The sequence below is a fragment of the Chiloscyllium plagiosum genome, unplaced genomic scaffold (assembly GCF_037043375.1).
Source record: "Chiloscyllium plagiosum isolate Xiang-an unplaced genomic scaffold, Cpla_swu_hap1 HiC_scaffold_1, whole genome shotgun sequence".
Classification (NCBI taxonomy): Eukaryota; Metazoa; Chordata; class Chondrichthyes; order Orectolobiformes; family Hemiscylliidae; genus Chiloscyllium; species Chiloscyllium plagiosum.
The window spans coordinates 33,766,114-33,789,495 of NW_028270139.1; the positions used below are offsets into that span (position 1 = coordinate 33,766,114).

The 23,382-nt window shown below is 37.2% G+C and overlaps 2 protein-coding genes across 6 annotated transcripts in view; one reads left to right on the plus strand and one right to left on the minus strand.

The window, feature by feature from the left end:
* bmp2k (BMP2 inducible kinase) overlaps positions 1-23,354 on the plus strand; it is a 106,510-nt gene extending 83,156 nt beyond the window's left edge. For 4 of the 5 annotated variants that reach the window (XM_043696300.2, XM_087985788.1, XM_087985789.1 and 1 more), the window contains 4 exons: positions 5,122-5,381; positions 7,912-8,078; positions 12,245-12,358; positions 17,628-23,354. In XM_043696300.2, coding sequence (XP_043552235.2) covers positions 5,122-5,381; positions 7,912-8,078; positions 12,245-12,358; positions 17,628-19,051 — 1,965 coding nt within the window. In that variant the 3' untranslated portion in view covers positions 19,052-23,354. The remainder of the gene's footprint in view (positions 1-5,121; positions 5,382-7,911; positions 8,079-12,244; positions 12,359-17,627) is intronic. The other variant, XM_043696310.2, reaches the window with a different exon arrangement.
* The window catches only part of paqr3a (progestin and adipoQ receptor family member IIIa), a 34,030-nt gene continuing 15,901 nt past the window's right edge, over positions 5,254-23,382 (minus strand). Inside the window, exon 7 of the mRNA XM_043696413.2 lies at positions 5,254-5,390. Coding sequence (XP_043552348.1) covers positions 5,374-5,390 — 17 coding nt within the window. The 3' untranslated portion in view covers positions 5,254-5,373. The remainder of the gene's footprint in view (positions 5,391-23,382) is intronic.

Here is a 23,382-nt window from a genome sequence, read left to right on the forward strand (position 1 = left end):
TAAGATCATTAATGATCAGAAAAGCTACTTAATCTAAAATATCTCATTAATTGAAATAACTAGGGGTCACAATTTCAAAATTCAAAGGAGCTTTAAGTGAAAGGTTATAAGAAACTTCTTTGCTCAGATTTGTTACGATATGGATGCTCTGCCTGGGGACTGATGAGGGCTGATTCCATGTGGTTTCAAAAGGGAGCTGGATATATATTTGGAAATGGTGATTTTAGAGGGGTACAGAAATAGGACTGGAGAATGGGACAAGCTGGATAGCTCTTTTGGGGAGCCTGTACAGACATGTTGGGATGAGTGGCCATCTTCTGTATTGTAAAGTTATATGTACCTCATAAAGTATACTAAATACCTTGGAATTTGGCATCAAGTTATTACAGTATTCAGGTTTTCTTTTTCCCCTCCAAGACCATTTGGAAATCGACTCAGTATATTTACAACTGTCTCATTTGTCCTAAATTTGACTTTTATTGGTTTGATTATGTGCCTTTACTGCCATCTTCCAAATTTAAATTTTCTCCTTAAGTACCTTTTTATAAGCTCATCCTCATATATTCAAATCTCTACTATTTTCCCTTTTTAATTTGATTGAGGCTCAATCTGTTTGTTCACTCAATCAATTGAACTTTTGTTCTTCGTGCATACATTTGTATAAAGAGTAGGCTATTTCACCCTTTGCTGAAGAATGTGTTGCTGAAAAAGCGCAGCAGGTCAGGCAGCATCCAAGGAGCAGGAGAATCGACGTTTTGGGCATAAGCCCTCCTTCAGGAAATCAATCCTTTGAAATTTAACCCTTTGTGCCTGCACAGCTGGTAAATAAGATAATGGCGGATCTGATTTCAAGTTAATTCTACATTTCTGTATACTCCTCATAATCTTCTGTCCCTCCAGTAATCAAGAATCTACATACATGTGCATCTCTGCCTTAAAAAGATTTAAAGATTCTGTATCCAGTGCCATTTGAGGCAGAGAATTCCAAACATTCTCAACACTCAATTTGTTTCCCCACATGTCTGTGTTGACAATGGTTTTGTGGTCATCATTAGACTGTTAATTCCATTTTTATTTAATTCAAATTCCACCATCTTCCATGGCAGGATTCGAACCCAGGTCCCCAGGATATTACCGGACTTCTGGATTAATAGTCTAACGATAATACCATTGGACATAGTCTCCCTAACTTTCCCATATTATACTCCATTTGCCAGATTTTTGCCAACTCACTTAACCTTGCCATATTCCTTTTTTTAGGCTGCTTATTTCCCCTTTCAATCTACTTTACTACACATCTTTGTTATTTGCAAATTTAGCAACCATTCCTTCAATCCTTTCATTCAAATCATTTATATAGATTGTTGAGTTGAGACCCCAGCACCCAGCCCCTGTGCCATACCACCTGTAACATCTTGCATCCTAAAGAAGACCCAATTATTCCCACGTTCTGCATCTTGTTAGCCAGTCAATCCTCTATCTAAGCCAATATTTTACACTTTAACACCATGTTTTTTTTTTATTTTTTGCAATAACCTTTTGATGTGGCACCTTATCAAATACCTTCCTCAAATCCAAATGTAAAATTATGATATCTGCTAGTTCCCCTTTATCCACAATAGAAGTTATTTTTTCAAAGAGCTCTACTAAATTTGTTAAACACTTTTTTTTCCTTTGCTTTTGGCTTCCCTCCCTTTTTGAGGAGTTTACGTTGGCTAATTTCCAATCTAAAGGAACCTTCCTTGAATCTAATGGGTTTTGGTAAATTATCTCCGATTCTAATTGGATATAATATTCCGGTATTGTAGTCTGACTTGAACACAGCAAAATTTGATCACTCCCTTCTGAATTCTGTCATGTTATTTTAGTTTTATACATCAACTTCAGAATAAAGCAAAATGCTGCAGATGATAAAATGAAACCAATTCATGCTGGAAACACTCTGGTCAGGTAGCATATGTGGATGGAAAAAGAATTGATGTTTGAGGTTGAACCCTTTGGGAAAGTTCATCAACCTGAACATTAACTTTGTTTCTCTGTCCACAGGTTCTGCCTCAACTGAATATTTCCAGAATTTTCTACTTTTCATTCTGTTGGCTTTATTGAATTGTGCACTGCATTGGTTGTTAACGTTTAAGAATCATTTTTTTAAGTTTTCTGTATCTCTTCTCACCTTTGTCTTAAGCTATTTGAAACCTTAATTTTGCCTTCCTTTATCCAAAATTTTACACTGTTCTGCATTAAATTTAATCTCTGATTATTCTCTTCACCTGTCTTTCATTTTAACAAGACTGAGATAGATTAATTTTTACATTTGAAAAGAAAAGGGTTGAGCAGTGAAATGGTATTGAAGTAGATGATCTCTTTGCACCCGTAGATGATCTCTTTGCAGGCATAGAGCAGGCTGGAAGGGCTGAATGGACAACAGCTATTTTGTGTTTTTATAATCTCTAATTTCCAATATATTATCTCCAATTCCATTTATCTTCAACTCCAATCTCCGGTCTAGTTTGACATTGGCAAAATAACCAATCTGCCCTTTCTCTGACATATTCTGTTTTGGTTTTTCAAATATTTTTTCAAATTCTCAAATATAGTCTAGCTGTTATTCTTACTCATCCTTTTTTTTTTAAAAAAAAGTGGTTTGACTGAGATCTAGTGATCTGAGGTGGGGACTTTCTCTTTCTCATGATTAGTTTGAATCTGACACCACATCAGGGGATTTCAAAGTCCTAACAATGTTGATGTCCCTAAACAAAGAAAGAGCCAATTACGTTGTTTTCCGCCTTGCAGTCTATGGGAATACAAAAAACCATCACGTCTTTTCAGTTTTTACTTTTACAGCTACTGCAATAAACTGCAAAGTACTTGTATAGGATTAAGGTAGAAGTTAAAATATAATAACTTGTTTAAAAAAAAAGTACATTAAAAATGCTGATATTTTTGTACAAAAACTGACATTTAAAAAAATGCCTCTCTAAAGAGTAATTTTACATTGAGGTTACTTGGTGATATTATTCAACTGAGTATATCATTTTAAAATGCTGTTATATCACCCAACAAGATGTAACGTTCTTGAGGGTTTTTCCAGTAAAACAAAGAATGGAAATTCTTGTTGGTTCAATGATTTCTTATGGATTACAGACTAGAAGGTATCAATAGGGTGCCCTTGAGAGAAACATAGAATCAATGCAAGCAATTGTGCTGACAATTGATTTATGAAAATAAATTCAAATTCATTAGGTTATCATTGACAAACATTGACAATATAGATTGTTCTAGTTTGGAAAGCAATTGAAAACTAAGCTGAATGAAAACATATACTGCAGGGAGCCCGAGCTGAGTGGGTATAGTGACTTTTCCTTCAAGGGGAATTGGTGACAGAATGATATTGTCACTGGACTAATGGTAATGTTACACGTTAATGTTTTGGATTATGACATAAGATCAAATCCCACCTTGGCAAATGGTGAAATTTTGAATTCAATAAAAATCTGGAATAAAATGCCAGCCCAATGACAACGATGAAACGTTGTCAAAAAAAAAATCCAACTAGTTCACTAGTTTTCTTTAGGGAAGCACATTTACTGGCTTTACCTGGTCTGGCCTACTCATGACTCCAAATCCATAGCAAGACGTTTAACTCTTAACTGCACACTTGCATCCCATGAACAATATTAAAGAAAACTTAATCACTATAAAACTACCAGTCTAAACCATTGCTGTCTTTGCACCTCTCACTACTCTTGTCATAGAATCGTAGAGATGTACAACACAGAAACAGACCCTTTGGTCCAACTCGTTCACACATATACCACACGCTGCACGAAAGATGCTCCTTAGGTCTTTTTTATATCTTTCCCCTCTCACCTTAAACCTATACCCTGTAGTTCTGGTTTCCCCCACCCCAGGAAAAAGACCTTGTCTATTTACCCTATCCATGCCCCTCATGATTTTATAAACCTCTATAAGGTCACCCCTCAGCCTTCGACACTCCAGGGAAAACTGCCCTAGCCTATTCAACCTCTCCCTATAGCTCAAATCTTGCAACCCTGGCAACACCCTTAAATCTTTTCTGAACCCTTGCAAGTTTCACAAAATCCTTCTGATAGGAAGCAGACCAGAATTGCATGCAATATTCCAAAAGTGGCCTAACGTAGCCGCAACATAGCCTCCCAACTCCTGTACTCAATACTCTGACCAATAAAGGAAAGCATACTAAACGCTGCCTTTACAATCCTATCTACCTGTAGCTCTACTTTCGAGGAGCTATGAACCTGTACTCCAAGATCTTTGTTCAGCAGCACTCCTGAGGATCTTACCATTGTCAGCTGGAACTGACAGCTGGAAGCAGCAGGTACAAATCACTATAAATGCCGGAGGAAAGATCACAGAAGCGCTTCACAGGAGGCTTCCAAGCACTCAGGATGTCACCTAGATAGGGGACGAAACGTCTGCAACACAAATTCCCAGCTCGGCGAACAGAACCACAACAACGAGCACCCGAGCTACAAATCTTCTCCCAAACTTTGAGGTGTCTTAAGTCCAGTGAAGATTTGCTTTCCCAAAATGCAAGACCTTGCATTTATCTAAATTAAACTCCACCTGCCACTCCTCAGCCCATTGGGCCATCTGCTCATGATCCTTTTGTACTCAGAGGTAACCTTCTTAGCTGTCCATTGCACCTCCAATTATGATGTCATCTGCAAACTTACTAACTATACCTCTTAAACTCACATCCAATTATTTATATAAATAATGAAAAGTAGTGGACGCAGCACTGATCCTTGTGGCACTTCACTGGTCACAGGCCTCCAGTCTGTGTGTTCGCACTTTTTTTTGTTACCTCTAACATGCTCCACCATGATGAAGTCATATGGAATCATTTTCCTAATGTCTTGTTTTCAAAACCTGTTTCTCTAACCAAGACTTCAGTCACCTTTCTGACATTTGTAATTTCTATTCCACCTGTTTTCCCCAACCTTTCAGTCGAGCTTGTGGTATCATTGAACTGTAATTGACTTTATAAAATAAATGAGGTAAAATAGAGACTAATTATACTTTTTGACTATAATTACATTCAGCAAATGCCAACTTTTTTTGTTTTCTTTTTATATCCAGCAGGTAGAACAACATGAACAGGCTTTTGTACAATCTCCAGTTGCTGTACCACAGCATTCACAATTTCAGTGCTCACAACATGAATACCAAACTACTTCAATGGCATTTGTTTCTCCAACCTCACCAATATCCCATCAACCTGCTGGCCATTATAGGATCCAGAGTGATGTCTCGCATGGTTTGGCTTTTGTGGTCACTGGCAATAACTCTATGCAGCCTGTTGGAACAATGACAGTTGAATCTTCCAATAAATCAGTTAGGTGAGTATTCTAGAAAGAAAATGAAAGAGTTGAGTGTCATCAGTGCATTAATTTTGGATTATTACAGTCTAATATTTCTATGAAAATAAGAGTCTGTATGCACCAATTGTACATTGGGCAAGACACATCTGAAATGTTGTTTCTTATATTGTATAGAATTGTTTGTGGTTTACTTTATTGCAAAGGTACAAATTGTGTTACCCCTGTAACAATTTGTTGTACCTGATCTACAGTTCAGAAACAGTAGTTCCTACTACCACCTGGAAATGTGTCTGGAATGGTTTGCATGCAAACTGGTCCCACACTGCAGCTGCCAGCACGTGTTGCTACCCTTGTCCCCTCTGTGGTAAGCAACAGGAGTTTGGATTTGTTAAAGGTTGGGTAGTGTCCACACTTCCCTAAAAACTGCAATGTAAATATTTCCCATGGGAATTCCAAAGTTTAATGCTTGCATGTGGGTATTTAAGAATAAATATATTTATAATGGAAATTTTCCTGGTTGCATTCTCTGTGTTGGAGAAATAAATACCATTGTGTCGAGCAAAACATAATTTGCTGCCAGCTGCTCATCCCAGATTTGAATCTATGATGGGATCACAATCTCAATGAGATTTTATTCGAGGCCTGTCTCCTTAGGCTGGATCCAATATGTTCTGGCTTTGTGCAGTGTTTCCACACAGCCTGAATAGTTTCATTTGTGGATAATGGGACTCTTAATTTCAGAATAATCGTTTCATATTCCATGTTAAATAGTTAACTTTGCTTAAATATTTTAGTCAAAGATAATTTTGAATTGTTTTAATTGCCTGAAAAGTATAATAAGCAATTCTCCATATTTGAAGTTCAGAATCTTTCTTAACTGAAAAGTCCTAACTCTATCTTCACAGTTTACTGAATTACCAGGTCTGTTTTACACACGGTACATTACATAAATAATAGACAAACTGAATATAGAAAGTTACCCTTGATTAAGTTTTCAAAGGTCTAAAAATATGGAATTTATGTTTATATTTATGAAAGGAGTGAATTGTTAGAACTGAAGAAGAATCTTATTTGACTCAAAATACTAGCTCTTTTTCTTTCAGAAATTTCTGGTAGCTTCTGTTTCCATTTACTGATTAGCAGTATTTTGCTTCTATCATAGTCATTTTAATGCTGACACTTGGCACTAAGACTTTAAATAGACACGTGCAGGAAGTGTTGACTCCAATTCTTGTGCCACAAATGAAATAGCCTTCAGAAAACCATGAGCTGATTTTTTTATACAAATGTCTACCTCTGACCTTCCCCTACAATCCTGAGAGCTATCTCCAATCAATTTTACAGGCTTCCAACATGAATTCTTTTAAGGCCAGACTTTTGCCATTTTGTTAGAGGATATGTTGTCTGAGAGAGCTGCTGACCAATTAGATGGCAGCAGATGGCTAGTCCCAGACACTCCATGCAGGAAAGTCAGCTAGTCCTGACAGACAGGAGCCCAGACTCTGATGTCAAGTATCACTTGATAGTCTGGCAGGCCCCAGGAAGGCATAATATGGTGCCTGGTTTGAAAGGCCGAGGAGAGTCAAAAGGGAATGGACTTTAGGTGTCAAATTTCTGAAACCAACCCGTACGGAGCTTGATTTGAGTAAAAGTCAGCTAAAGCTGTGTAGCCTTCCCATGTGATTTAGGCCTGTCATAGATTAAATGAAGCAAATGAGGCAGGACTGAGGCAGGCTGGTGCTTCTGCATCTCCTGTAGCATTTCAGACATGCTGAGAGCAGGTAGTTAGTAAATAAGAGAACGAACACCTGTATTTCCCACTCCATCCCTGCCTCCAATTTGCCAAAGGGGCAGCATGAAACCCAGCCTCCTGTTTGTTTTGGAGCAATTGTGCAACAATCCGCATTTTATTACTAATAAGTATAAATGTCAAGGAAAAAAGGAGAGTAAAAGTACTGTTATGTTTTGTATATAATAGAATGGTTCCTTTCTAAGTGTTAGTAATTTAAGTATTTCTAGATGAGAAAATGCCAATTTCCATCCAGTTTACCTTTTTGCCACCCAGGTAGTCTTATATTATCATCATGTGGTTGTTGACTAATCTCAACAATTGCCAATAATTAATCTCGAACAGACCCAGACATGAGTTGAGATGCTGATAGGAACTGTGGTTGCCAAATCACTGGTTACTTTCAAACATGCACATTTGCTTTTCTTCATGTCTGAAACTATTTCAAATTATATCCTAAAACATTACTTCCTAATGAACCTTTCCATTGATTGGACACAGAAGAAATAATGTTTCTCCAGGTTTGTTCAAATTTACCACTTTTTGGTTTCTACTAATTGAGCAGGTGAAGTAGCTTTTCATGATCTGTATTATCTAGTCCCTTTTAGAATCCCAAAATTAACATTTTTAAATGGAGTTTACATTTGCAAAAAAAAAAGCTAATTTATGTTTTTGTCAGCTGTTTTGTTATATTTATATATACAAATGTGTACACTGGTGTTTTGCTTAGGATGAAGAGTATTTCTTTTCACTTCACAGGCCAACTTCTTTAGAAATGGATGGTATTCTCGATTGTCCTCCACAGAATATCAGTAACCCTCCTGACATGTCTGGATGGAATCCATTTGGCGAGGACAACTTCTCAAATTTAACTGAGGAAGAGCTGCTTGATAGGGAATTTGACCAGCTCAGATCATATATGAGTGGTAATGATCCATGCATGGTTACTTTTATTTGCTTTCCTTCCACCCATGATAAAAATATTGTGTGGACAAAATTTAGCTTAACCATAGAACAGAAAATGTTTGTATCTTTTTAACTGTGCTTGAGGTGACTCATAAGTAATCTGTTAACAGAATTAACTTCATAGTCTTGGCACACCATACCTTGCTAACATGCACTAGTATATTTAATTGCAAAAGATACATCAACGACACTTCAGGGGATGCATTCTAGTCAATTAATTTGACATTGACTCTCACACTCCAGTCAATAATAATACTATAAATATTTAAAAGGAAAACTTCTTCAGCTGTATTGGCAGCAGGACAGTGAAAAATTGAGACGAATTTGTGAAGACTCAGTGTCCTAATTTTGCTCAACATTGACCAAATTGTGCAACCTAATTTAATTAATCTCTGCATCCTCTGCTTTTCTGTCATTGCTGAGTTGTAATTTCATTGGACATTAAAGTTCTTTTCTTGCCAGCCTTCAGAGAAATTGTGAACTAAATTCCAGCAAAACTGCTCATGCCAGTGATTACTCCCACATACTATGCCAAAATGAAGAATGAATCTACCAGAGTCCTTAAATTTCCATGGATTAAGTCTTTTCAACCAAAGTGCACCTACTCGCTCACATTGCTGTCCAAAAGAGTAAATGGCCTTTACACTTTGTCTTGCTATCTGTCACTCTTATCTCTCTCTCTTTCTCACTCAGCAGAGGTTTCGTTCAGTGTTTTTCTTGGAGGAGCAACAACTTTCTTAATTTTAAATGTTAAATTTATATTCAATTAAATTCTTCCTCTTGGCTATATGGTATCAGTATGATTTACGAAAGAGTTCAGTTAGAAAGTGCTGCTTTCCTTTTCTTTCTGTCATGAGCTTTCAATGTTGTTGTCTGTTTTGATATCTCTTGCTTTTGGTTTGAATGTAGATTAAATTCCGGCTCTCTTAATTCATCTCCAGCTGCTGTTAACTTTTTTTTTCCCAATCTGATGTGTTTCAGTGTCACTTTAACCTCAGAAGTCTTGACTCTTTGGATCCAACTCTAACTGAAACTGTAACTTGCATAAAAGGATTACAGGCAATCATTGAGTTTTGCAAAGTACTAGGTTTCCCTTTACAATTTCAATTTCAACAAATTCCCATTTCTAACATTACTGGAGATGGCATCATCTTAACCTCCAGTAAAATCACTTTCTTTATCAGTGATAGGGAAATTTGAAAGTTTTCCCACAACGATGATACTTGAAATTAAACCACATTTTAAATTAACTGGCATTAAATAATCTCCGTTCACACGCCTAATTGATTGATTGAGTTAATGTTAACAAAATAACTACTCTTCACATTACCATTGTCCTTGAAACAACTTTAAACAGCAACCTTCACCACCTCGCCCCATCCACCCACCCGGCTCCCTGAGGAAATTTGTCCCACTTACATTGAGATGTGACTCTTCCTCTTATGACTCGTGGTAGTCACCCATTCACACTCTGCTTCTAATCTGCAGTGTGACATTATTCTTCTCTGTTTACAATTTACAAATTCTCCAAATTTTAGTTCATCTTTAAATTTTGAAATTGTAGTAAGTACACCAAACTTTAGGCCATTAGAATATATCAAGAGAAACCATGGTGTAAACTTTTGCTATGCTTTCCCACTGTAAAACATTCTCCAGTTTGATCAATCTTCTTCTTAATTATTTCCTATCACTTAGCCAACAAATATCCATACAGTTCCTGTAATGTCATGGATTTCAAATATGCTGGAAAGCCCACCAAATTTGATATTTTCAGCGTAGATGGAACATTATGGCTTGTACTATGTACTTTCCATCTGTACTTCCTTCAACATCTTCGGGTACATCCTGTTTAGTTGTGATAGCTTATCAGCTTTAAGTCCACAGCCTTTCTGATACCTCCTTTTCCTTTTTTAGTCCATTTAATATCTCAATTATCTCATCTTTCACTATGATCTTGGCAGAAACTGTCTTGACAAAGACGAGTGCATTCTTTCGTACCTCTGCAGTTTGCTTCTTTATATCATTCCCAATAGTTGTTGACTATTTGTGTTTTATATCTTACGATTTCTTGTAATACTATCTGCCTCACCCAATTTCTGTGTAACGTGTTTCCCCTTTGAATCCTGCATTCTGGTTTCCATGCAAGGGATTACATATTGATAAGTAGGACCCTAGAAGGTGCATTTGGTCACTGGGAGCTTGCTGTGCATTTCTATAAATCTTTAAAGGCAGCAAGATGAGTACATAAGGTAGATTACATGTGAGATACTCACCTTTATTAGTCAAGACATTAAGTAAAAGAGCAAGGAACTTGTGCTGGCGTTGCGTGTAACTTGAGTTAGGCACAGCTGGAGTACTGAGTGCATTTCTGGTTGCCACACTGTAGGAAGGATGTGATGGCACTGAAAGCGTGCAGAGGAGATTCATCAGGGCATTACTTGAGTTGCAGTGATTCAGCTAGGAAGAGAGACTAGGGATGTTTTCCTTCGAGTGGAAAAGGCTGAGTTGGGACCTGATTGAGGTATATCAAGTTCTGATAGGGATAGATAGAGTTGTAACGTACAGAGCAGGCGTTTTAGAGGGAATTTGAAGGTGGCAAGTGTCTGGAATTCACTGCCTAAAAGGGTGTTAGAGGCAGGAAATCTCAAGGTTTAAGTAGTACATAAATGAGCACTGAAACACCATTATGACATAAAGCTATAGGCCAAGTGATGAAAAATGGCATGAGATTAAAAAGATGCTTGATGATTGGCATGGACACATTGGGGCAAAAGGTCATTTTCTGTACTGATTTACAATAAAAAAAGTACTCAACCCCCCTTGCCAAATGAGTTTAAACTTCTGTGAGCACACCTGACTTAGCTTGGTACCTGACCCCTTCACACCCTTTCCTCAGAACCCGTATTCCTAGCTGCACATTCATCTGTCCTATTTTTTTTTCAAATTTAATAACATCTGAAGAGTACTACCTTTTGCTTATTCTCTTTCCCAGCTTCCTAAAATCTCCCAGCAGCAGCAGCTTATCCCATTTTTCTATATATATCTTTGGTGCCTGTATAGACCAAGGCCACTGGTTGTTCTCTTTTGCGCGCACACTCAAACCCGCACCCAACCCCCACCCACTCCCTTCCACACAAGTCTTTCAACCACATTGCATCCTTATCCCTTGTACCAGATGTACAACCTTGCATTTATTTACAAATGCAAAAATATCTATTTACTCCCCTATTAGATCCCTGTCACTATAACTTTCTCTCATAGTTTTCCTCCTCTGCACTCTCACCTACTCCTCTGTACAGTTGAATCATCCTGGGTGCCATTGACCAAGCTACACTACAAGTTTGGGGTTTTGTGACTGGTGACAGAGGACAGCAGTAATTGTCAACTAGAAATCTCCTGTAAGGAGGTGATGTAATAATTTAAAACTTTGTACCCCTGGCTCTGCAGCTGGATGCCTGGGATTCATGGTCTGTTCATAGCTGCAACTTCACTGGAAGTCTGTGTTGAGGTGCTCAACCAAGTCACCAAAGAGGTCATGACGTGGCTGTTTCAGTCCAATTACAATTGTTGCTTGGCCCGCTCCTGTCTTGAACTCCGTACTCATAGAAATAGGAGCTTCCCACTAGTGCTACTCGTATGTATGGTTTCACGATTAAGCTGGACTATTGTTGCAATTTGCATTCACAGTGTTTCTAAATGGCTTTATGTATTACAATCCTTCTGATTTAAAAAGGGCAACGGAAATTGTAAAATAATTTTAGATAGCAACATCTGTATTTTTCTCAGATTGCTGACAGTCTATTGAAGATTTACTATTTCTGGTCCTAAAACCTTTACAATTCACCCAAGTAGTAAATTCATAAAGCAGCTGTTGACATAGTACAAATGTAGATCTATTTAGCTTTTAGATAAATGCTAACTCAAGTAATGGATTCGGTGCCAACTAATTAATGCCGTACATCATGTAATACAAAATTTTAAAAATAATGAAGCCTATTATCTTGTGCAGTATTAGGAAATATGCTGATTTTCCTATTGCAATAATTTGCTTATTTAAATAGCTATTCTCTGTATAAACTGAGGTATAGTTTTCAGACAGAAAATGCCATTTTTTTTTTCCCTTGAGGTAAACCAGAGCGGAGGAGAACATCTATCGAGACAGAAGTTGAGCCACATCCGGTTCCCCACACCCCAGTTAAAGAAGATTTGTTTGGCTGTATTCCATTTGTTTCTGAAGCAGGTTAGTCTGATTCTTTTAAAGATTATACAAAGTTTATGATCATGGCTACTTTGAACTTTAATAAAGTTTCTACTTGGAACAATAGGTTTTAATTACTCACGATACAGAGACAGACAGCTGAATCAAAAGAATCTCCTAACTCTGTATTTGCACCACATTACAATTAAAACTTTCAAACACCCTCAAAATCAACTCCACTGGTTCCTAATCAGACTTTTTAAGCCAGGTTTTATGGCTAATCAATTCTGGACACCTGGTTTGTCAATCAAACAACAGACTTAATCATTTGTAATCAATACAGTAACTTAGCAGAGCAAAATGAAACAAAGTCATCTAGTGCCTGTGATTTTAAATCCAATAAGCTTTGGTCCCTGTCCCATTCACACAAAAAACTTCACTCAAACAGTGGATAACGTTTTTTAAAAAGACAAAGCTGGCCAGGTTACTTAAGAGATTTTCAATTGTGTTGTTCCACAGGCATGTATGATTGTTACTTGGTTGATTTTCTGAAGACATCGATTAGTGACACCTTTTCAGTTCACTCTCAGGAAGTTTCAGTTGTAGTGAGTTTTGAGATTTGTAGCTCAGGTTGAGGTTCTGGATGTAGGTTTGCTCGCTGAGTTGGAAAGTTCATTTTCAAACGTTTTGTCACCATACTAGGTAACATCTTCAATGAGCCTCTGGACAAAGCACTGCTGATGATCCCTGCTTTCTATTTATATAGAAATTTATATAAAATAGAAAGCAGGAATCATCAGCAGTGCTTTGGTTGTGTGGCACTTATACAAATAGAGCTTGTTGTCTGAGGATCCAAGCACCACTCCTCCTTCCTGTTCAAGTTCACTTCTCCTGTATGGTTCTGCATCACTATTGGTGTGGCGTGATATGGCAATTTCCCACTTGGTTAAAGTCCAGATGATTTTAGAATTTGTAAATAAATCTGAGTAAGTCATTGTTAGTACAGCACAGATCTCTGGAGCAATTTTAGCCTTGGACCCTGCCATCCCATATGAAACACAGGATAAAAATTTAATTTCCTTTGTAGAGGATCATGATTGAGAATTTCAGAATTCATGCTAATTTCCTAGAACTGTTTTGAGAAATGTTCATTTGCAAGTTTTCAGAAATGGCAAAAGTGCTTGTAAGTATTTTGGTATGGTTTCTAAAACTGCAGCTTGTTTCTGGGTGAGTATCTACTATGGATATTGTTGGGAAAATACTTCTAATGCTCATCGATAAAATATCAATGATTTCAAGATATCTAAATAGGAAGTGTGCTACGGGGTAGAATAAACCTGCAAGTTTCACATTGACTCCACAACCCATATCTCCTCAATCTGACTACAGATATTTCAATAATTTGAGCAAGGTGAAAATTTGAGCACGGACCAGAACTAAGTTCCAAGACATGCAGCAATATTGTTCTTCGCTCGAGAAGGATGTGCTTGTTTACTTCATCTTGTACAAATATTGTTTCTACTTCTCACGTTGAGAGAGTGTGTCATCCGATGTAAGGTCACATTTCATATTTTGATCAATCCATTTTAGTTCATTGCTTTCAATCAACATCTTGTTGAATATTGACAAGATCTTTGGATAAAATGAGCTTCAGATTTTAATACATTTTTGTATTACTGTTAATTGCTTCCTAATCTTGTTCTTGGAGGACATGAGTGTAAGAGGAAGTTTTCTGTTCCTTTTTTTATTTCCTTTTTGAAATTACACATTTTAAGCAGCTGGTGTGTCTCCATCTTCAGTAGAATAGAAGCACATTGAAACAGACTGAATGGTAACCCTCATAAGAATCATGTGGCAAACCGCTTTGGATTGACAATATGTTTCCAATTTAAATATAGCTTCAAGTTACTCGCCAAAACATTTCTACTGATAAATCAGAAGGCATGTAATTACAAGTTACAAGACATTCATCAATTTTAATCTGTTGTCTGGGAAAAGAACATCAAAAAAAAGTTCTTTTTATTTTTAAAGATTTGATTAAAGATGCTCTTGTGTTCCACTATTGGAGATTATGCATTGTGTTTAGAAACGTGTACATGATTGAAATTTGTAATAATCTTTGTGCATTTGCAAAAAGTATTAAAAAAGCATATTTATAGCGACTTACACAGATTTACATTTTCAAACTGTTATCAAATGGATTAATAATTTTTCAGGTCATATTTAGTGCAAGATGATAATTTAATGCATGTTTGAAAGGTAATGCTTTAGCTCCTATATTTTTGAAATAATTTTATTGAGAGCTTATTGGATGTGGTTATTACCAAAAGGTTACTCTGCGATTGTGTAGGAGGTGGGGTACGCTTATTTACTGTTTCTGATGATAAGGAACTTGTTGGTAATAGAATGTCGCATTTAGAGTGTTTTTTTTTTGTTTTAAAGTAACAATATCATTAACATGCTCAAACAAGTTGATTTAAAAAAAATGTTATGGACCAACCTTTGGGCAGGTGAGACATGAACCTGTAACTTCTGGTCCAGAGGTCAGGACACTATCGCTGTTACAGGACCTTCCAATCTCTATTTAATTTCTGAGCCCCCCCTAAATTGCAGTGGGCTCAAGGTTAACAGATGTCACTTGGCTCATGAAGGAGGCAAATTGACATCCTGGTGCTGACTACCAGGAATTCCCTGTCAGACCCTTCTGTTCTAATTTAATTGGAGGAGGTTTAATCAGGAAACTGATGCTGGGCCACTCCTACGATTATATGGGCCTGACCACTGTGGTCCCCATTGCAACAGCTTGCATAAAATCCAGCCTTTGAATTGGGCTTGAATCCACTGTGTTATTTAAGATTAGGAAACTTTTTTTTGAGTCTAAGGTAGCAGGTGGGCATTGCAATTTTACATAAGACAGTGTTACCATCAGCCTTACCATAGCTTGGGCACTATTATCCATTGAATAGTGATTCCAGCCTCTGGAGTCTAAATGTGTTAGGTGTACAGGAGTCCGCTGACATACCTTGTCCTGGAAAATTTCCTTCCAGCTGACTCAAAATTTACATGAAGATTAATATTATCAAATATCTGACATATTTGTCAGTAGCACTATCTCACGATTTGTAAAGTTGTGGGCTTAAGGGTCAATCCAGAGTCTTTGTCGGCTAAAAGTTAACCATTCACCAACATCTCAATACTGTTGATGGAGCTTGCTTGTGTATAGTTTTCTATTTTAAAGCAGTGACTACACTTCCAAAGTATTTCAATTGGCTGACAAAGCACTTTGAGACTGTCTATGTTCATGAAAGGTATTATATAATTACAGCTTCATTCTTTCTATTCTCATTCTCTGAGTGTCTATGTATTTGAAGATTGTTGTCATTAACTTCTACCTTGATGGATAGCAAGACTGGTGGGGGCTAGATGCTAATTTTGGAGCAGATTTGGAGCATTGTCAGTCACCTGGAACAAATGGTGCACAGAAGCCCATTTGAATCTTGATAACTGCAGTTATATTGGAGATTTAATGGTCACAAAGTTCATATGGGCCAATCCGAAGTGCAGGATGTGCCAGACAATAGACATTTCACTCGTGAGAGGGCAAAATTACTCTACTTAGTATTTCTAAATGTATATAATTGCTTATGTAATCATATGGCAGCTCATTGCTAAATACAGCCTCATTCAAAGCAGTAAATATTAAGATTGTTTATTGTTTTTACAATACATTTGATTCTGAATTACTTTTTTTATTCTGATGAATAACTTGGAAGGCAGAATTTGTATATCTTGTAAAGGATGTTAGAAGTTTATTACAAAAAAACTAAAATAATTCTACCCAAGTTTTTTTTGATAGGCTCTTGATTAGTAAGAGAATCAGGGGATATGGGAGAAGGCATGAAAGTGAGGTTGAGAAACGTTGGCTGTGATTGAATGGCAGACTACACGTGATCAGCTGAATGGGCTAATTGTGCTCCTCTATATTATGGTCTTATGGGTTTTTTTTTTCAATGAACTTTGTATTTCATTTGAAACACTGCCTGAACAATTTAGTTACAGTTGTACAAAAATGTTGGATGTTCTGCAACTGACTAGACAATATATGTGAAAAAAGAAACAAAATTTAGCTGTTCGGTTCATAACCTTTGATGTGAAGTCATTTAAGCTGAAAGTTAATTGCTTCTTTTCACTCTGCCCAACTAAAAACAATTCCATATTAGGGGAGGTAATGGCTTCGTAATATTATTACTGGATTATTATTTCAGAGACCCAAATACTGTACTGGGAACCTGGGTTCGAATCCCACCATAGCAAATAATGGATTTGAAATATAGGTCTAATGATGACCACGAAATCATTGTCAATTTTGTCGGGAGAACCCAAATGGTTCACTGAAGTCCTGAAGGAAGGAAACTGCAATCGCTATCAGGTCTGGCCTACATTGACTCCAGACCCACAGCAATGTGGTTGACCTTTTAACTGACCTGGAATGGACAATAAGTGTTGGTCAGAGATGCCCTCAGCCAAAAATGAATTAAAAATAGAACTGATTTTGTTTCAGATTTTCACCATCCACATATCTTGACTTTTATCACCGTTATAGTTTTGCTTGACCTGTTCGATGTGTTTAATTGACACTACTTTGTCGAAAGATATTTTTTCATTGAGAGTTTTAAAATTGATGCAGATGTCCCAGTAAGTCAGATTCCATTTTATTTGACTTTCCTACTCTAATCCCTCATGAAAAATAGTAAAATCTACTTGCTAACCTGGTTTGTGCTTCAGTACTAGCTTGAAAAATATTTAAGATTTTTGCCTTTTTTTCTAGTTTTTGTACCTCAAATGTAGACTTTTTAGATGCTTTCAGATGCTTGTAATGAAATGCTTTTCTTCTGTGTATGTGCTACTTAAGTTGTATTTAATACAGAGGAATTAAACTGTTTACATTTGGAGCAGCAAGTGTCAAGCATTTGCAGGGTTCAGCACGAGAGGGAGAAAAAGACTTTCTACACTGCCTCAGCAGTATTCTCCTGTTACATTCTTAAAACATCAGCTGTCCTTGAGGTCTCTCTGCACAAGATTCCTAAATTAGGGCCTATTTTGTCAACTAGAAATTGAACTAAACTGCCCAAACTCATTTTGGACAAGATCCTGACAATTTATAGTTGAAATATTTTTTTTCTGAGCTGGATTTTAATTTAGGTTTGAGTGAAAACTAGTGCTCTCGATGATTTCAGTTTATTCTTTAATTTTTGTAATGGTGTGATTTTGTAATATTTTCATAATGATGAATATTTTTAATTTTTTTTAGGTTCAAATGGAAGAAGTGAAGAAAATGCACCAATTTCAAGGACTGTTTCAGAGCGTGGATTTAAAATTGACAAACTAGGACATGGTGTCCTGCCACTTAATTGTCAGAGCAAGGAAGAGAGAAAAAATGACTCAAATTTAATCATGCAGCAGGACCATAATAAGAAAAGTCAAGACTCCGACAGTGATTTTGAGTCTGACCCACCTACCCCTCAGAGCAGTGAAGAAGAGGAGGAGGAGTTCCACAGTGAACAAGGTGAATTTATTGATGTAGAAGCAGAAACCTTTGGGCAGAGACCTCTGCTAATGGACTCTGATGAAGATGAAGTGGATGAAGAAGAAAAACACAGCTCTGATTCAGACTATGAACAGAAAGAGATGTATACTATAGCAGAACCTGGTTTAGAATACAATGCTGATGCTGAAAGTATTGCAAGTGCAGAATCAGCAACAGCTCTCATCACCCCTCCAGATTCACCTCAAGTTAAAGGGAGCAAACCATTACAGGGTGAAGTTGATATATTTGGTGCGGTGCCATTTGTTGGTTTGCATCAGCCTGCACAACCCAGCGAAAGATTGGAAAGTAAAGAGAATTTTCAGAAGATGTGCTTCAAATCAGTCAGTCATAAAGAGCAGGAAGAGTTTGATGTATTCAGTAATGCACCTTTTACTAAGAAATTAACTCCAACTGTTCAATATAGTCAGGATACTCTCACACAAACACCACCTATTTCACCTAATGATGTAGATATGTTTGGTTCCACTCCATTCCAGCCAATTCAGGCTATACAGTACACAAAGGAAAGCAATGAGGATGTGTTTGGGCATGTTCCTTTTGAAGAGATCACAGCCAGTCAACTGCACAAGATGAAGCAACGCAGTTTACAGAAACTTTCATCTCGGCAACGGCGTACCAAACAAGAATCGTCTGGTGGAACTGGCAAGCGACATCATGGCACACCAACGACGACAAGAAAACCTTCCAAACCTACCTATAGAACTCCAGAGCGGGTGCGTAGGCACAAGAAAGTAGGGAGGCGTGATTCACAAAGTAGTAATGAACTCCTTAATATATCTGACTCTAAAGAGAATATTGGTGTGGCGCTTACTGATGGAAAGGAGAAATGTCAGTCATTGCCTGCTGATGAAAGCCTGCTCGATCCCTTTGGTGCCAAACCATTCCATCCACAAGAACTTCTGAGAAACACTCAGTATCAAGGGCTAAGTGATTGTCGAGGAGAACACCTTCCAGTTGCAAACAGATCTAGACCAGGTTCTGTACATGGAGCATTTCTCACTGGAGAAGGGCTAACAACAGATGATTTTGGTGCAGTGCCCTTTACTGAACTAGTATTATGTACTGTTACACAGCAACACAGTGACTTTGATCCATTTGGTGCAGCACCATTTCCTTCCAAACAGTAAAATAAGTAGTCTTCCAGTACAACAGATTCCATATGTACATTGTTCAAAACTCATTTTCCACCATAAGGCCTTATTACCTTTTCCCCAATGCTACACAATACCTCTGAGCCATTGTAGATGGGGATATCCCAGCTGACACTCTCTCTTTAAATTTTTATTTCCATTATCTGGAATTAGATTGTGTAAGATTTGTTTCATTCTTAATTCTGCATTTTACAAAATTTATAACTTACTGCAACAAATCTTTTTTTTAAAAAATTAACCTTAAATTTTAGTGAAAATGATCATGATTGTTACAAAACAGAACTGCAACTACCCGTTAACCTTTGAGATTGATATTAGAAAGAGATTTGATGCCTTCAGACTGTGGAATTTGATTATGTAAATTACGTATTTTGGTTTTTGAGGTGAAGGGTTTCAGAATGAATTCCAATGTGGAATATGCTCCTAATCCTCGGACTAGCATAATATCAGAATGTGTTTTGCTGCTAGTCAAGTGATCAGAATATCCAGCCACAGTTTTAAAAAGTCAAGGCTTATATGCTTAAAGCTGGATTTGAAATGCCCCTGTATTTTTGTGTTTTAAAGCTTGTGTTCAGCTATGCTGCTTCTGTGTGAATGGAAATCAAACATCCAGCATATAGTCTATTTTTATTGCTGCGATAAAAGTTTAAAAAGTGCACTTTTCAGACTTGGACTTGAAAGTGAGCAAGTCTCCTTTTTCATATTATTAGTTTAATTATAATTTGTTAAATTTATCATTTTGTATTGATCACAGTCTGCTTTATGGTTTTCTTTCCATTGCTTAACACACTGAGAGCTCTGATATTTACTGTTTTCTTTGCAAACTTCAGTTTTCATTTTAACAATATGATTAGTGATTTGGTTTCCCGTATTCCCTTTGTTTATATTCATAACTGCTTTCCAATGAAGCAATAAATTCCACTTGAAGTTATGGTTATAATGGACTGACTACTTCATTTTTATTAAGGAAAGCAGAGAACTTTTACTTCAAGCTATCTCAAACTCCAGTTAATTTAACTATGTTCCTGTTTTAAATTTGTGAAAATTGAGTATTATGATAAAATAGCGAATAATCATGGTGAGATTCAACTTATAGGCTGCAAAATTGGTAATAGCAGATTGGTCACTCATTAGACATGATATCTATAGTTCATATTGTGCAAAACATCACAATCCTTTTTTTTTGCACCGCTATACTGCTCATTCTATGTCTGTATTAGGAATAAAATAAAAGGATTGATGTCTTCCCCAGTGTGGAAGAATACTTGTTAATCAGAAGAAATCAGTTGACAGAGAAATCTACAATATTTTCCCAAAGAAATAGAAAAGATAATGGGCACGTTTCCAACATATGACTATGTCTTCGGCTCAATAAGCAACACTGTGAAGAGCAACACGTTGAAAAAAAATGAACTTTTTTAAACAGATATGCAGGATCCAAGCAGAGTCATAGTGGCTACATAAATAGTGATACCAATGTTGGTTATTTAAATGAGGGCAGAGTATTCATTCTGTACAAGTTACTGGAATGGAATCCTCATTTATTGTATATTAAATTGTCAGTCAAAAGGAGAATCACTTTGATAACTATACTCCCATGGGAGACGTGAGCCATTAAAACCTCACTACTTTGAGCCCAGCCAACAGTTAAGTGAAATTTAATTTGGGGCACAAAATGGACAGTAGTGAATCAGCTGCCTGCAATATAGAGGATTACATATAAAAGGATATACAGCACAAACAGACCATGCTGATGGTCTTAATTTACTTCAGCTTCATCCCATCTTTTCTAACTTACCATTGTAACCACATTTCCATTTCCCTCATTTGTCAAGCCTACCTTTAAATACATTAAGGCGGCATATTACACAGAGTCCTAGAGCTGTACACCATAGAAACAGGCCCTTTGATCTAAGTCCTCCATCCCAACCAGATAGTCGAAATTAATAGTCCCATTTGGCACATATCTCTTTAAACCCTTCCTATTCATGTACCCATTCAGATAGCTTTTAAATGTTGTAATTGTACCAGCCTCCTCCACTTCCTCTGGCAGCTCGTTCCATACTGGCACCACCCTGTGTGGAAAAAGTTGCCCCTTGGATCCCTTTTAAATCTTTCCCTTCACACTTAAGCCAATGCCCTCTAGTTTTGGATTCTTTTCCCCCAACCCATTGAAAAGACCTTGTCTGTTCACCCCATTCATGCCCTCGTGATTTTATAAACCTCTACAAGGTCACCCCTCAGTCTCCACCACTCCCAGAAAAATAGCCCTTGCTTATTCAGACTCTCCCTATAGCTGCAACCCTGGTAACAGCCTTGTAATTCTTTTTTGAACCCTTTGAAATTTCACAACATCCTTCCTATCGCAGGGAGACCAGAATTGCACACAGAATTCAAAAGGTGGCCTACCCAACGTCCTGTACAGCCGCAGCGTGACCTCCCAACTCCTACACTCAATACTCTGACCAATTAAGCAAGCATACCAAGTGCTGCCCTCACTATCCTATCTACCTAAGACTCTACTTTGGAGTACTATGGAACTGTACTCCAAGGTCTTTTTGTTCAGCAACATTCCCCAGGACCTTACCATTAAATGTATAAGTCCTGCCCTGCTTTGCCTTCCCAAAATTCACATTTATCTAAATTGAACTCCATCTGCCACTTCTCAGCCCACTGGGACTATCTGCTCAAGATCCCGTTGTATTCTGAGGTAACCACCTTCGCTATCCACTACACCTCCAGTTTTGATATCATCTGAAAACTTGCTAACCATACCTCCTGTGTTAACATCTAAATCATTTATATAAATGACAAAAAGCTGTGGACCCAATCCTTGTGGCACAACACAGATTACAATTTTGTTAGTCTCACTATAATTGTTGCAGCCCTCCTCAATATTGACTTCATGAATTTTTTGTGTGGTCTGTGAACTTAGAAATAGTGTTTGGATTCCAAAACCTAAATTTAATGCAAATTGTGAACACTCCCTACTTTACTCTGTATCTTGAAGCCAGCTCGCAATCCATTTTGCCACTTGTCCCAACTCCACATCCTCTGATTTGGAGGAAAAATATGTACTGCAAATGCTTGAGATTGTAAATAAAACCATAAAGTGTTGGAGCAACTCAGCAGGTGCAGGAACATCTGGGCAGAGAAAGTTAACATTTTGATTTCAGCCCGAAAGTAGTAATCAAACTCTTTCTCCCTCTTTGACTTGTAGTTTCTACAGTACTGTCTGGTTTTACTCTACATTCTCTGACAGTTATTCATTATAGTATCATGGGGTAATTTATTTGGAAATTCTAGATACATGCCATCTATCTTACCATTATTACTCTTGACCATCTCGCAAATTCAACATTGGTCAAGCAAATGTTTCCTTTTGAAATCTGTAGTGACAAGTGGATTATTAGATTTCTAATTTTTTAGAAATCACACTATATTTGTTTCTCTTTCTCAATTAATGTTCCTATTTCTGCTGTGGTTCTCAACCTGGTTTTATTTTCCAACCTCTCTAATCAGGTTTCTATTTGTCCTGCCACTGATGTTGATCTAACTGAGCCATGATTTCTGGCACATGTTCTGTCTTCATTCTTAAAGATGGAATTACAGCAGTACTCACCTGCCAGTCCTCTGGCACTACATATTTTTGTGGCCAATTAAATGAATAATAGAGCAAATTACTGCAAATGCTGGAATCTCTACTGAAAACAGAGCTGGAAATCACAGCGAGTTAGGCAGCATCTGTGGAGAAAAAGGAAGCGAACGTCATCTGGACTGGAAACATTAGCTTGCTTTTCTTCCCTGGATGCCGCTTAATCAGCTGTGATCTCCAGCATTTGTCTCAGTTTAGGTTTCTACTGTTAATCTTCACATGGCTATTGTAGTGCTGGGGAAGTGTCCCTATCTTTTGAATTAGGAAACCCAGGTTCAAATCCCATCTGTTATCAGTTGTGTAATAACATTATTAAACAGGTTGAATAGAAAATACCTTTTAATCTTTACACCCTGACTTGGGTTTTTTTTGGGGGGGTGGGGTGAATTTCAATGTCTGGCTTTGTAGATTGATTACGGCTTTCACTTAATGCAGTAAACTTTGTTTTCACCAGCACTCTCAAACTTGCAAAAATTATATCCGTCATGCTGGAAGTTTACTGTATTATTGTGACCTCTGCAATGTCTATGTAATTAGTTGAGGGTGCAAGTGAGAAGGTGGTCTGCCAGTAAGTTTAATAATGCAACTTTGCCTTAAATAAAAGTTATTTATGCTGTAAATGAAGTATAACCATGATGTGTATATCCCTTGC